General features: G+C 52.6%; 4 protein-coding genes across 4 annotated transcripts; 1 reads left to right on the top strand and 3 right to left on the bottom strand.

The window, feature by feature from the left end:
• Positions 1-27: 27 nt before the first annotated feature.
• J4E92_001850 (uncharacterized protein) lies at positions 28-1,923 on the bottom strand (the record flags this gene model as incomplete). Its single annotated transcript, XM_051493259.1, has 4 exons — positions 28-425; positions 481-550; positions 1,735-1,807; positions 1,880-1,923. 4 exons carry the CDS (start codon positions 1,921-1,923, stop codon positions 28-30), a joined length of 585 nt encoding a protein of 194 aa, XP_051356490.1.
• Positions 1,924-4,153: 2,230 nt separating this feature from the next.
• J4E92_001849 (uncharacterized protein) lies at positions 4,154-4,946 on the top strand (the record flags this gene model as incomplete). Its single annotated transcript, XM_051493258.1, has 2 exons — positions 4,154-4,268; positions 4,324-4,946. 2 exons carry the CDS (start codon positions 4,154-4,156, stop codon positions 4,944-4,946), a joined length of 738 nt encoding a protein of 245 aa, XP_051356489.1.
• A 374-nt stretch (positions 4,947-5,320) lies between these two features.
• On the bottom strand, positions 5,321-6,364 carry J4E92_001848 (uncharacterized protein; the record flags this gene model as incomplete). The annotated part of the gene is made up of 2 exons (XM_051493257.1): positions 5,321-5,853; positions 5,926-6,364. 2 exons carry the CDS (start codon positions 6,362-6,364, stop codon positions 5,321-5,323), a joined length of 972 nt encoding a protein of 323 aa, XP_051356488.1.
• A 1,320-nt stretch (positions 6,365-7,684) lies between these two features.
• On the bottom strand, positions 7,685-9,800 carry J4E92_001847 (uncharacterized protein; the record flags this gene model as incomplete). The annotated part of the gene is made up of 2 exons (XM_051493256.1): positions 7,685-9,545; positions 9,592-9,800. 2 exons carry the CDS (start codon positions 9,798-9,800, stop codon positions 7,685-7,687), a joined length of 2,070 nt encoding a protein of 689 aa, XP_051356487.1.
• Between the last annotated feature and the right edge of the window lie 2,792 nt (positions 9,801-12,592).

Genomic DNA, 12,592 nt, shown 5'->3' with positions numbered 1-12,592 from the left:
CGTTCGTTCCATGATTCCTTGCCCGGCCTACTCTGAACTCTTTCCGTCATACAATCTAATCGCCCGTCCACCCTGCTCCGCCGCTTCCTCCCACGGCTCATCGCCACCTACTCCCATACTCTTGACGTTCAGCGTGATGAGGCTAGAGCGGAAATCCGACCGTGCAGTTAGTCTAGGCGCCGTCTCGACATTGTCATAGTCCTCGGATGGCGTAACGAGTACTACTGTTTTATTCTCAAGTGTTTGTTCATCCATTATGACAAATTCTGTGCCTATGATGCCCCGTTCAGCGCCGTCGAATTGCCACGCGAACTTAACGAGATCGTCCAGCCCCCAGTTCAGGAACGGGTAGGAGAGGTTTTGCGTCACTGGGGCGCGCGTGGGCGAAGCGAGTTTGGTGATATCGGTCGTGTCGACTAGAATGGCTGGGTGGTATCAATCAGCATGCGTTTTGCTCGAGAGTATGCTGGTTCTGTTTACCTATGTGAGTGCACTCCACCGCCTTCAGCTCGGGCGCCTCGAAAGCCTCAATGAAAAACTCGTTAAGAAGCTGAAGATGATGTTAGTTATCTGCATCTTTTCCAATATTGGATTGAGGTTCCAACATCGTGAGGTATCTTTGCGGTGCAAAATATGGGAATAGTGTTGTCCAGTTGGTCGTTGTTCGCCATAGTGCACGCTGCTACCGATTTGGGTTCGCCCGAACTCGATCTGCTCCGACCTCGCTCTTCTGCCCACCTAGTCTATATCTTCGACAGTCGAAAAGCCATATTTGGGGACTTCGGAGAAAGAAAGTCGATGTGTGTTTGTATGCAGTGGATTACAGTTGTTGCTACCTAGGTACTGCTGATAGCTTTAGCCTGAAGTCGAACGATCGTGGCTTTAGACAGCCGGATTCCGAATGCTGCACTCTTTGGGTATCTCGATCGCTGACGTTCACTTGCAGAGCTCGACCGAGAGACACTGCTTATGGAATGCGGTACGTACAGTCTGACCCGTCATTCATCCGATGTGCAGAAGGTTTGGAAGATGACTAAGGCTTTGTGGTGGGGTTAGCCATAGGTACAGGTGAGCGCAGTATGAGAAGTGGGAAGAGAGACATTATGCGATCTACCTAGGTAAGTTTGGGTTCTCAGCTACTACATTATTTGGACAGTGCACCTGTCTTCGCATTTGCTTAATCAGTGACCGTTTACACACTTCTCTGCACCGCCTCAAATCTCAGTCAATCCACCTAAAGAGGTCCTCCTCACATTTTCCCTCCTGAATGTGAATGGAAAGAGTACTCTTTCCAAAAGCCAACTCAAGAGTGTCGGCGATTTCATGGTGGCTGTAGCCATAGCACTCTTCGCCCTCATCAACATGATTAACCACGATAACATGCTGGAGTGATGGAAGAAAGCCGATGTACATGTAATCTCCACCTGACGCCCTAAGAGACTTGCCATTATAGACGTCTGCGAAACAGCACCAGTCCTCCACCTCGTTACCGCGCATCTGAATTGATTGGATTGAGTTCCAAAGGTCTGAGTTAAGAACAACATTGCTCTTCTTCAGCTGATCTAGGTCAGAGGTGCTGACTTCGAGCACAGCCATTGTGTGGAAAGTTGAAAATGTTTCATGGCGGAGCTGGCGGCAGGTAGACAATAGTGCTAGAGCTCCTTTGTGATGACGACCAAGAGCGGCTGCGAAGAAGCGCGGCCTTCTGACGCGGACTTGAGTGTTTGAGCACACCAAATCGTAGACCTTGTTGCGGAGTTCGGCGGGGAGACGAAGGAGAGGTGAATCGCGCTGGTTCTTGGTTGTCCTGGTTGTCCTGGTTGTCCTGGTTGTCCTGGGAGATCAGTAAATGAAAAACGCCGGGATTTGATTTGCTTACTTGTCCTCGAAGACACGAAGAGATCTCAAGGTATCGACGTCCATGATTGTGGATTAATGTGGGAGTTACGTGTTGGTCGGCACGTCCAAAGGTCGAAAAGTTGTAGGACCTGGGTGGAGACGAGCAAACGGAGCTAGCGCAAAGACAGGCAGTCTCACCTTGATTATTTGGAGCACAGTCACAACATCAGACAGCTAAAGGTGGCGAACCAGGGGCGAGTAGATTGACGGTCATGACAACTTTGTCTTCTGGAAGTTCGCTCTATCGTTGTTGCAAAAACAAGAGTAAGACCTCCACGGAATATTATCAACCACACTACCGCGGATTAGCTCTTGTGTTCGCGATAATGCTTTCTCGGAGAGACCTGACTAGGTGTAATATATAAATTTCTGAAGTGGCGACTCTCCGTCAGCGCAGTTCCATAGGATGCAGTTTTCTACGGAATGTGACGCGCAATCTTCAAATTAGCCATAGCAAAACAGTCATATGTCTACCAAAGTACTGTTCAGACATTGTACTCACCTGTATTGAGCCATTGTAATCTCAAAACCTAGCGTGAGATGGGTAAGGAATTGGTGACGCCATCGAACCACATTTTGGATTGCCTCCTCCTTCCACTCTTTCCATTGATGATCGTCTCCCCTGACTGCATGCAGTGCGCACTTTTCGATCTCTTTCTTGAGAGGATCAGAGAGCCTGCTGGCGACGTTATTCGCGGCAAGCGTCCAAGCGATGGAGTTGCAATCGTATGTCCTATAAGCACACTCGATTTCGACGCGTAGTCTCACCAGTGACGCACAAGGTAGACTTCTGAGCAACGAGAGTGAGGGTCGGTACTCCGCATCGCAGAATTCATCACATGGCGGGACTTTGAGTTTCATTCGGATCTCAAATTGCCGTAATGCAACCATGCGTGGGAAGAGATCAACTAGTGCTTTGTACTGCTCAGTTTCTGTGTCGAAATGCAGAGTTTCGGTCAAGCTTTCCGTTTGGCGAAGAGTTCCTACCGTCAGATTCACTACTGAAAGGAATCTCGCTCGGATAAGTGTGGGAGCGTGGCGTATCTTGACCTGTCGCATGACGTCTTTGACATGAAGAAGCTTGTAGCGCATGTCCAGGTCCATGTCAAAGCGAGCCAGATAATAAAACTGCTCGGTAGCCTCCTGATACATCTGCTTGCTCGCCCGCATCCACGGGATTTGCTCTTTATAAGTATCTATAATAGGTCCTTTGTGGATATGATACCTTACTCTTACCTGAGTGTTACCGTGCATAAAGGTAGCGCAGAGATTTCCGAGTGCGTAGCGATATATCTCGTCTCGAATCTCACGTGGAAGGAGCTCAAAGAATTGACACAGTGTATCTTGTGGAACGCCCGGTACGGTGGGACCCCTAGAGGCAAGGGCTTCGTCTTGGAGAGTGAGATGGCAACTGGATTTCTCGTCGCTAGATGCGTCGCTCAGCATACTCGGGGTGTCTTCCAGGTAGGTCGGGTAAGCGATGCGTCTCAGCTCTCGTGTGCTCGGCAAGCGTTGGAGTTCCAGGGGCATGTTGTGCTTCGAGGTGGTTGAGGAGGTGGGATATTCCTGCGAAAGAAGCGTGGATTAGGGCTTGAGCAACTGAAGGGAACCAGATGGGTCGCGTTATGTAGGAGTAGCGATGGATATTCTTTTGTGAAGATAAGTAAAATCCAAGAGATGATAGAGAAGATGAAGCTCCCACCCGGACAAGAGATCAGACCGATTTATAGTTCAGCTTCTGTGCGAAGCCCCAGGCTCCAGTCCCAAAGACCGCTCGGAGTTTTCGCCATTGCCGTTGCTATATGGAACGCAATATCTGGATCAATCAGGCGCCAGCTAGGCCTCGTCGGAGGCACGTGAGACTGCATTTCGTCGGTGGAGAAGATCTCGAGAAATATCAAAAGGTCCAACCGCCCATGATGGATGGGAACTGGCCCTAGCCGAAGATTTGGTAGCTAGAGAAATAACGACTTTACTGTGATGGTTGCAAATGATGCATGCAGGTCCAGCGCGCTAATCCCAGGGTCCAGGTCCAGATGTCCCCCACAAACGTCATCATCCGTTCCGCCGACCCAAACAGTCCAACAACCCGGTTGCCTTGCCGCACGCGCGCAGGTAGCCACGAAAGGCCACCTTTCAATCACCGGGTCTCAGTTAACACATAATCCCGTCTAATCCTTTTCCACATAACATACACTCAAGTCTCCGAATCCTTCAAACCCCGTACCAACTCGCGCAAAAAGCGCAGAAAAAGATGGAGAAGCTCAAGGAAGCCGAGACAGTGGCAGCGCAACGCCTGCGCAAGACGTTCAAGTACCCGTCCGAATCCGACGATGAAGATACCGTAGAAGCGGGTATGGACGAACAAGGTACCCTTCGCTCTCCTCCATGCCTAATCCCCGCCTTGCTGACAGAACTACACAGACCGCGCAGCCCTACTCCAAACCCTCAGCACACACGACACGTCCACGACACACACATATACGCTCTTCCTCCTCGCACTACCCTTACTCCCCACACTCCTATACATCCCGCGGCTCTTCGCCCTGTCAACCCTCCCGACCAGTCTAGTCGCTATCGCGAGTCTGCTAGCAACAGCGTATACGTTATATTTCCTGCCGCTACCGCCGACGCAGATGGAGCCAATCGATGGTGTAGACGTCACGCCCTCGACACTCCAACAACCATTGAAAGGAAAAGGGCAGGCTAAGAAACCTCTGGGTGGATATGGAATCTACAACAAGACACCGTCGTGGGAACAACCGACTGAGAAGAGTGTAAGGCGGCCTGTACCGTACATCTCGGAAGAGGCAGCGGATAAGATAGCGGATTCTATTGTGCCTATCAACAGGGCTGCATGTGGGCTATTGGCATTGTATGAGGTCTGGCAAGGGCGTGGCTGGGGTGAAGGGCTCATGGTGGGAGGAGGCTTCTTGCCGGGCGTAATATGCATGATCATCCTGTGGGCCAGGACGGAGTTGAGAATCATCGACATGGATACGCTAGAGAAGATGAACAAGAGTGCTGCACAAGGGAAAGCAAATTGAACACAGATAAGCTGCGAGTTTTGGAGTTAAGTCATAGGACGGTCACGACTAAGATACCCATCCAGGAATGCACGATCGGTCTTCTAGCTGTAATAACGATATCATTAGGTTGTATGTATGGGTGAAGGAATATGTCCGTGATCAATGTCATGTCATGTCGAATGCAAAAGTCCAACGCTGCGCTGTGCTATGCCGCGCTGTACCGAAGATGCCAAACCAACGCCGCGCTCGCTGAATGTTACAGATTCCAAATTTCTCTTTTTGCGTAGCCGGCACTAAGCGTGTCATGGGCTAGCTTCTAGGACTTCAATGTCCGAGTCGATGTCTATGCGTGTAATGTGCTCGAAGAGGTTTGAAGTTGATGGAAGAGGTTCCTAACCACGCTTCCAGAACTGGTACTTCTTCTTTTGTGGCTTCTCGTTCGCTTCGCCGGCGACCATGTTGGTGTCCCTGATGCCGCCTGCCTCTGTGCCAGCAGCGTCCATGTGGTACGCCTTCTCGTTTCCTCTCTTCTTGCCCTTCTTGACATCTCTCCTTGAGGCGCAGCAGCAGCAGAGCCCCATCTGTACGAGCCAGGCAAAGATGGCGAAAGCACTTGCCACCCACATGAAGGCGAAGAGCGTGGTGCCTATCTCTGCCGATATGTTCAGTTCAGCCACACCACCGATAGTGTTGCGGAAGATGATGAACATGACGGTTGCGATGACCGAGGCGACGGTTACGAAGAGGGCGTTGAGGAAGGCGAGGATGGCGACGACGAGGGTAAGCCAGCGCGTGTAGATGGAGATGGGCATGACGAAGATGAGGACGAAAGACAAGACTGTTGCGGTGAGGAAGAGACCGAACATCCAGTTGGAGACGAGATGAATAAGGTCGAGAATGTCGTTGATGTCGGCGGGAAGGTTGACTGTAGACATGCATGTTAGTTACTCTGTTTCCAATGCACGATATCTGAGAATCGGGACGTGAAGCAACTTACTCGAAGCCCCGGAAAGAAGCTCATTACGCAGGATTTGCACAGGGTTGAACCAGTATAGCGTCTTTGGCTCACTGCAGAAAGTCACGCCCTCACCCGCGTATCCCTCGCAGAAACCCCATAGGCCAACTTGGTAGAAATCATGCAGTCCGAGCGTTTGCGCAATAGTGTTGATAAGAGCGAAATTCGGTACGCTGGCAGGCACGATGTGGCTCAGGTCGAGGCGAATGAAGTACCAATCCTTAATAACGGCCTTGTTGCGTACACCAGAGATATTGACGAGGATCAGGAAGATGAGTGTGATGAAGAGGAAGAAGGATGTGATCAGCGCCCATATTTTGCGTGTGCGAGTTGCGCGCTTGATCTGTTCTTTGCTGAGGTCTGGAGCGGTTTGCGTGACGGCGGTGTCGTCCGACTTGCGGCGGCGCGAGAAGATGCCCATGATGGACGACTCGGGGATTTCCAGGCGTTGAAAGGGATAAGAAGCAAGGCGTGCTGCAGCGGAGGATTGTGAGAGAAGAAAGTGAACAAGCAATGACAGGGCCTCAGACGAACGACGTAGAGAGCGCAGATCCGAAACGTTTCGTCGATTGAATGTCCAGGCCAAGAATGCCTTGAATCCGGGGCAACGCAATCTCCTACGCGCGTGCAGCAGCAGCAGTCGTGTATTTTATGGAGCCTGGTCGAAGATCGCGAGCTATGACGTACGGGACCCCTAACAGCAAAACTAGACACCGCAAGAAGGCGCTGGCGACGCGGCGCCCTTCTCACCAACGACACACATCGGCACTAGGCCACGCGCCTAAGACACCAGAGGGCAAATCATTGCGCGCGACTGAAGCACCGGCGTGGCGCACGTTTGCTATGAGCAAGGTCTGGCCGGTACGCGCGTGCGTGGCTGGTCATGACGTCGCGCTGGGCACTGTTTACTGGTGATCTTTGGGGGTGGAGTTGGCTACTGTGTGGCTGTGCATGCTCTACTATGGTGTGGATAAAATGGAGGACAATGTATGTAAGAGTGAGATTTTCGCGGGTAATAGAGGAGCGGCGTCGATGATCTACATACGTGGATAATTCTCTCGATGATGGCGCAGGCGGATGCGGAAGGATGCGAAATTGCGCTAGGCTTCGGATCTGCGCGGCCAGACAGCAGAGGGGGCATCGCGAATCCACACTATTGCATGGCTCGACGTTGAGGCTCCTTACTAGACAAACTCGTGTTCGGGCGGCTAGCATCACTAGTTACGTCTGATGCACAACATCACGCGTGGCCAGTACGACGCGCTTGAAGTAATGTTTTTTCTTTCCATTCCTCTATGTGCTCTGCTAGATGTTCCACAATCACTCAAGCCTCCACGGTCTCCAAACCACCAAGCTGCCCTCCACATCTCAACTTCGCCATGTCGCAGCAACGCAGAAGAATAAAGATTAGACATTGGTAAACGCCAGCCCATCGCTAAACCGCCCTAGAAACGAGTAATCTGCCGGTCATTCGTTGCACAACCGCGATGGAGAAAAATAGGAAAGTGTACTAGACGGACCGTCTGTACAGGTTGTTGCTGTGATGTGAAGATGGAGAGTAGCCAACGCGCGCTGTGTCTATGCCACGATACCAAGGAAATCATCAAGGCCGCTAAAAAGCAGTGTATAGAGAACAAGTTGACATAATGAGCTTTTAATGTTCGGTCGAGTGTGCGGAAAGCTCAGCCAGCGAGCAGGATGTCTGTCGTCAAAGATGTGTGCTGAGGAAGTCGCGACTAGTTTAGGCGCCCTCTACCATGTTCATCCTGGGTTTTAATTGCACCATGAAGTCATCCTTGGTACCCAGAACGTCCCTTGGTATCCTGCTGACACGGTTGGCTCCGCTGCGAACAGCAAATCGGCCAACTGCCGAGATGCCAGAGTGATTTGATCGGATTGAGCCAGCATCTGAGGCACCGCCACCGGCAGGGTCACGTATACGAGCAGGTGGTGCGAAATCGAGCGCAGTGAAGGTACCCGACTTGCGCATCAAGTAGGGACTGGGTAGCGCTGGCAGTTCGTCGTAGGATCCGACGAGGGGTGTGTGTGGTCGTACGGCCGGGCTGTATGGCCTGGGAGTTCCAAGAGGGCTGTCAGGTCGTACGCCGTTTTGCCTCTCGCGGAACGAGACTGGCGGTGCAAAGTCGGCGGCGTCGAAAACCATGGAGCTCTCGGTAAGCTTAGCGGGTGTTGGGAGAGAGGACAAAGCGGATGGAGGAGGCAGCGGCTTCTTCATTGGCGGAGGCAAGCGTCCGCTCATTGAAGACATGCCACGCGGAGGTGGATATTGTGAGGAAGCCATGGAGCCGTTTGACATGTGCGGGCCACGAGGACCAGTGGCAGTGTTGCTTCGGAACCGGGGAGGAGCACGCGGGGGAGGAGTCATGGCACGACGAGTGATGGGCTCAGCGAACGGAGCGTTCGGCTGAGCGACAACGAAGGCACCGGTGCGAGGGTCGAAGACAGTGCCGTCTTGGTACTCCGAGCCGTAGTCTTCAACGTAATCGGTGTATTGGTGGCCGCCAGCAGGCTCAGGCTTCGAGTCGTCAAAGTATTCCTTGTAGAAAGATCGGATACGGTTGGCGCGCTCCTCGGGGTTCTCCTGAGGGTCATCGGAAGGCATGGGACGGAGGCTCATGGACAGACGGTTAGAGCTGGGGGCGAAATCGTCGACTCCAAGACCAACGTTCTGGGGACCAGTCGAGTAGCGAGGCTTGGGTGCAACAATCTTGGGTCCCTCGCTTTCCTTGGGAGACGGCGGTGTGATTTGGAAACCATCGCCGTAGCTCGAAGTGCTGATGATGCTGTGCGTGTTGGTGTTCTCTAACACAACAGCTTGGGACTTAACGCGTGGCAATGTGGGGATGTCGTTGGTGGTTTGGACGGGTGACTTGCTGACTTGCTTCTCGGTGACACCAGGCTCAGGAATGGAGATGGTGGGAACATCGGTGGGCTTGAAGGCGGCGTATTGGGTGGTGGGCTCATCTGAAGGCGAGGTGGCTGACGGAGGCGAGATGGGAGACGACTTTTCTTCAAACCGTGGGTTTAAAGGACTGAGAGGAATACCCGCCTCAGGGAACTTGCTGTCTGGGGATCGCGAACTGTCAGGGGACAGAGACTCGCCGCGAATGGGGTGCGAGGTCGACATCCTCTGTGCATTCTGAAGAAGGCCAGCCTGAAGACCTTCCTTCCTTGTTCCTGCGCTTGAAGTGGTGTACATAGATCTGGCGTCGTTTCCATAGGGGCCGCGGCTTGCGCTGCGGATGCTCTGGTCGTCCTTCAGATAGGCTACGGGGCCGTAGGGGTCGTGAGGATCGTGCTGCGAACGCGATAACGAGTGGAACGACTCCCGAGAGCCATGCAGGCCGACGGGCAGAATGTACGGGCTTCCAGTCTCGATCGAGAGACCTCGGTCGTGGCCTCCAGGGATTTCCTTCTCTGACACGCTCATCTCAGGACCTCCCTTCTTTCCGGCCTTGGCGACACCCTCCATGCCCCAGTCGTGAGACTTGTACTTGTCTTTGGAGTCTTCCTCTGCGAGCTTCCTCTTGTTCCTGCGATGTAAAAAGAATAGCACGATCGTTACACCGACGACAGGTACACTACATGCCGTTAGCGCATTCAAAGCTGAACAGACAGCCAACTCACATGATAGCCAGTGCAATAGCAATGGTCGGTACTTGGGTTGGCTTGGTGCAGCCAGGATCGCTGTCGTTGGTGCATGTTGCGCTGGCGCGGGCCACCAGTACACGTGAGGCTCGTTCAGCTAGTTGGATCGTCTGGCTTGCACTGCTGGGAGAGCCAACGTGGATGTCGCGGTGCACATGGTGCATGTGTTGGTGATGTGAGTGCGGCATGGCTCTAAGACCGATGTCGCATGTGAGGTCGCAATCGATAGAGCTAGTAATGGATCCGGGGAAGCTCGTCCTTGGTATTGTCGACGTGACGCTACGATGCAGGTATTAACAACGTGAAGTCGTAACTCAGTCGTGACAGCTAGCTGGCAGAATAGTATATGCGAAACTCGTTCCGGGGTAGTCGAGGAGTGAGCGGACGGCAATAGCCAAGGTGACAGCAACACAAGCAAACAAACTTCGGCCCAAAAAAAGAATGACTGGGGTAAGATACGATAGAGCTGCGAAGGGTGCTGGTGGTGGTTGCAAAAAGAGCGACAGGCCCACGGAGAGGTGAGTTGAAGGAAAGAAGACGGATGGGCGCGAAGGGTAGATGAGGCGCCGCACAGGAGCCTGATCTCCGGTTCTGGCTGACAGGCCTCCTGATTGGGCGGCTGTCTCAAGCCTTGCACGGGTCAGGCCTGTTACGCCGAAGCAGAGAGTGAAGGGCCCGCGTTCGTCCCTAGGCGCAGCCACACGTTTGACCTTGAGCCGGCCCGCTGATTGCATTCACGCCCTCGCCCACCGCCAGCGACTTCTCGACGTCTTCACTGCTATCGTGTCTCGCTGCACGCAATCGATAGAGCTATCGTCGTATTTTCCCAGCTGCACATCCACCCGTCAGCTGCACCCGAAACCCCTACTGGCCTGCAGCTTCAGGAGGCAGCTAGGCCGCACCGTTTATTTTGGATCGCGCCCGTGCGGACCCACTAGCCGCAATGGGCGTCGCTACTGCAGGAACCCTTTCGTGAACTTCCGTCATTCGTCGGTTCTTCTTCAACAACAGATTGTCGACCAGGGCTCCCGTTGTGAGCTCCAGGCCATACGACCGCTCAGAAGCGCCCTGGGCCCCTGAACCATACTATGTACACGCGAACGCCCGTATCTCCACGCTGCAGTATCGTGCTACGTTCCCCGAAGCACAACAGCTCAGCGATCTTTTTTCGCTGCATAGCCACTCTCGTCCTCTGGTCGCCCAGGACCCGCAAAAACACAATCCTCCCCCTTTCCGATGCTGTGGAGCTCAAACTGGTCCAGAACAAACCCGCTCCACGCTGTCTTCATTTCCCGATCCCGCAGCGGCCGAGCGTTGGTTGTGCACGACCTGCGACGGCCTTGCGTTCTGCATGCAGGCTCCCCCGAGCCCGCTTCCGCTTAACAACCGTCATTTATCGAGATTGTGCCCTTCACCCGTCATATTTGTTCTGCTCCCCTTTTGACATGTGAAACTCTTCGCAGCTTTGTGAAACTCATAGGCATTGAATGCGCAGAATGGGGTTGCAGTCGTGCATCGCTTTTTGTACGACGACTGTTGAGGCACGAAGGAACAGCCAAATCTGCCTCACCGCCATGAGCCTCGCCCTACGAGACCCCTTCATCACTAGGGAGATTACCCGTCTTTCGCCATCGGAATCGCCATCAAAATCGGCTTCTGGTGTTTGATGAGCGCATGGTTACCGGCATAATGTCTAGGCCTTTACTACAGCCTCGCGTGTACGGCTTTGTTGTCGGGAGATTACTCCATGTGATGTCATGTTGGACGACAGTGCACTTGAGTAATTCATCGTTAACTTTCAGTTTTGAGTCTACTTGTTAGTGAAAGGGTATATCCTCGTCGCGCACGCACGCATCGAGAACGACTCTTTGCGAATCTTGAATCATGAATCGATCGACAGTGGTGTGAACTGTAACCCTAAGCGCCAGAAAGTAGGTTGTACGACAAGTGTCACAACTTAGACTTCGTGGCGAGGGACCTTCACCTTTCCATGCGTTTTGGGATCTACGTATTCCTGGTGGAATATCTCGTTCTTCCATGTGCGTCCTGTTTTGATGGTAGTAGATTCGAGTCTTGCTAGTTTCCTTTCCCAGTCTCCCACATACAAACGCAGATGCTATGTGACGATCTGGGAGCTGGACTTTCTTTATGGTCTCGACATGAGCTGGATCGTGACGTCTGGAAATTAGCGCTTAAGGTATACGTTGCTTGTTTTCCGACTTTTGGGTATATGGACGATCAACAACTACTGTCGTTGGGAGTTCCATGCCCATTGCGGTTTGAAACAAACGGACGTACACCGGCACCTCGAAATGCAATCAGTGCCGGTGGGCCAGCTTCCAGTAATCCCCAAAACGCGATGTCATAGGATCTTCTGCAGACTAAGGTAGACAGAGGTCGGGTTTACACAACCCCAATGGATCTGAGGATACCAGGTTGATTTTTTACTCGATTGATTCGGCCGTATGCCTTCTGAGATCCATGCAAGGATTGATTAAATGAAAGACGTTTGCCTGTGAAAGAAGCCTTCGATCGCTTCGATAACCACGCGCTTGCTTGAAAGATCCAGACAGGGAGGCGTGAGACCCTATATGGTACAGAATGATTGGAATACCAGAAAATGATTCTTGCACGCATTAGTGACGGGCTCATTTGAGAGCCAAGACGTCATCATGCCCGAAGGCGTAGATGTTTATATTGTCACGCCGTCTTTTGATGTAATGAGTAGAAGTCGGTGGCGTTGGTATTGAGTGCTTCGAAGGGGATATATCGGCTTCATACGCTGCCGGGCATTCTTTTCTTTGTCGAAACTTTGATTGGGTCATATCGTAGGCGCACATGTTCGGCAGAAGTCCAGTGGGGACTGTGATCGGTTGTATAGCGTCTGCGTAGAAGTCGTGAGATGCCTGGAAAGTGAGCCAATGTCCGCTGGATACTGGGAGCGACTGTGTTTCAAGATATAGCGGAAGCCAATTCGGTT

Source organism: Alternaria infectoria, assembly GCF_024043175.1.
Source record: "Alternaria infectoria strain BMP 0036 chromosome Unknown scaffold_2, whole genome shotgun sequence".
In the NCBI taxonomy this organism is placed as follows: Eukaryota; Fungi; Ascomycota; class Dothideomycetes; order Pleosporales; family Pleosporaceae; genus Alternaria; species Alternaria infectoria.
The sequence above is the reverse complement of the archived record's forward strand: the minus strand, read 5'-3'. Positions and strand labels throughout refer to the sequence as shown.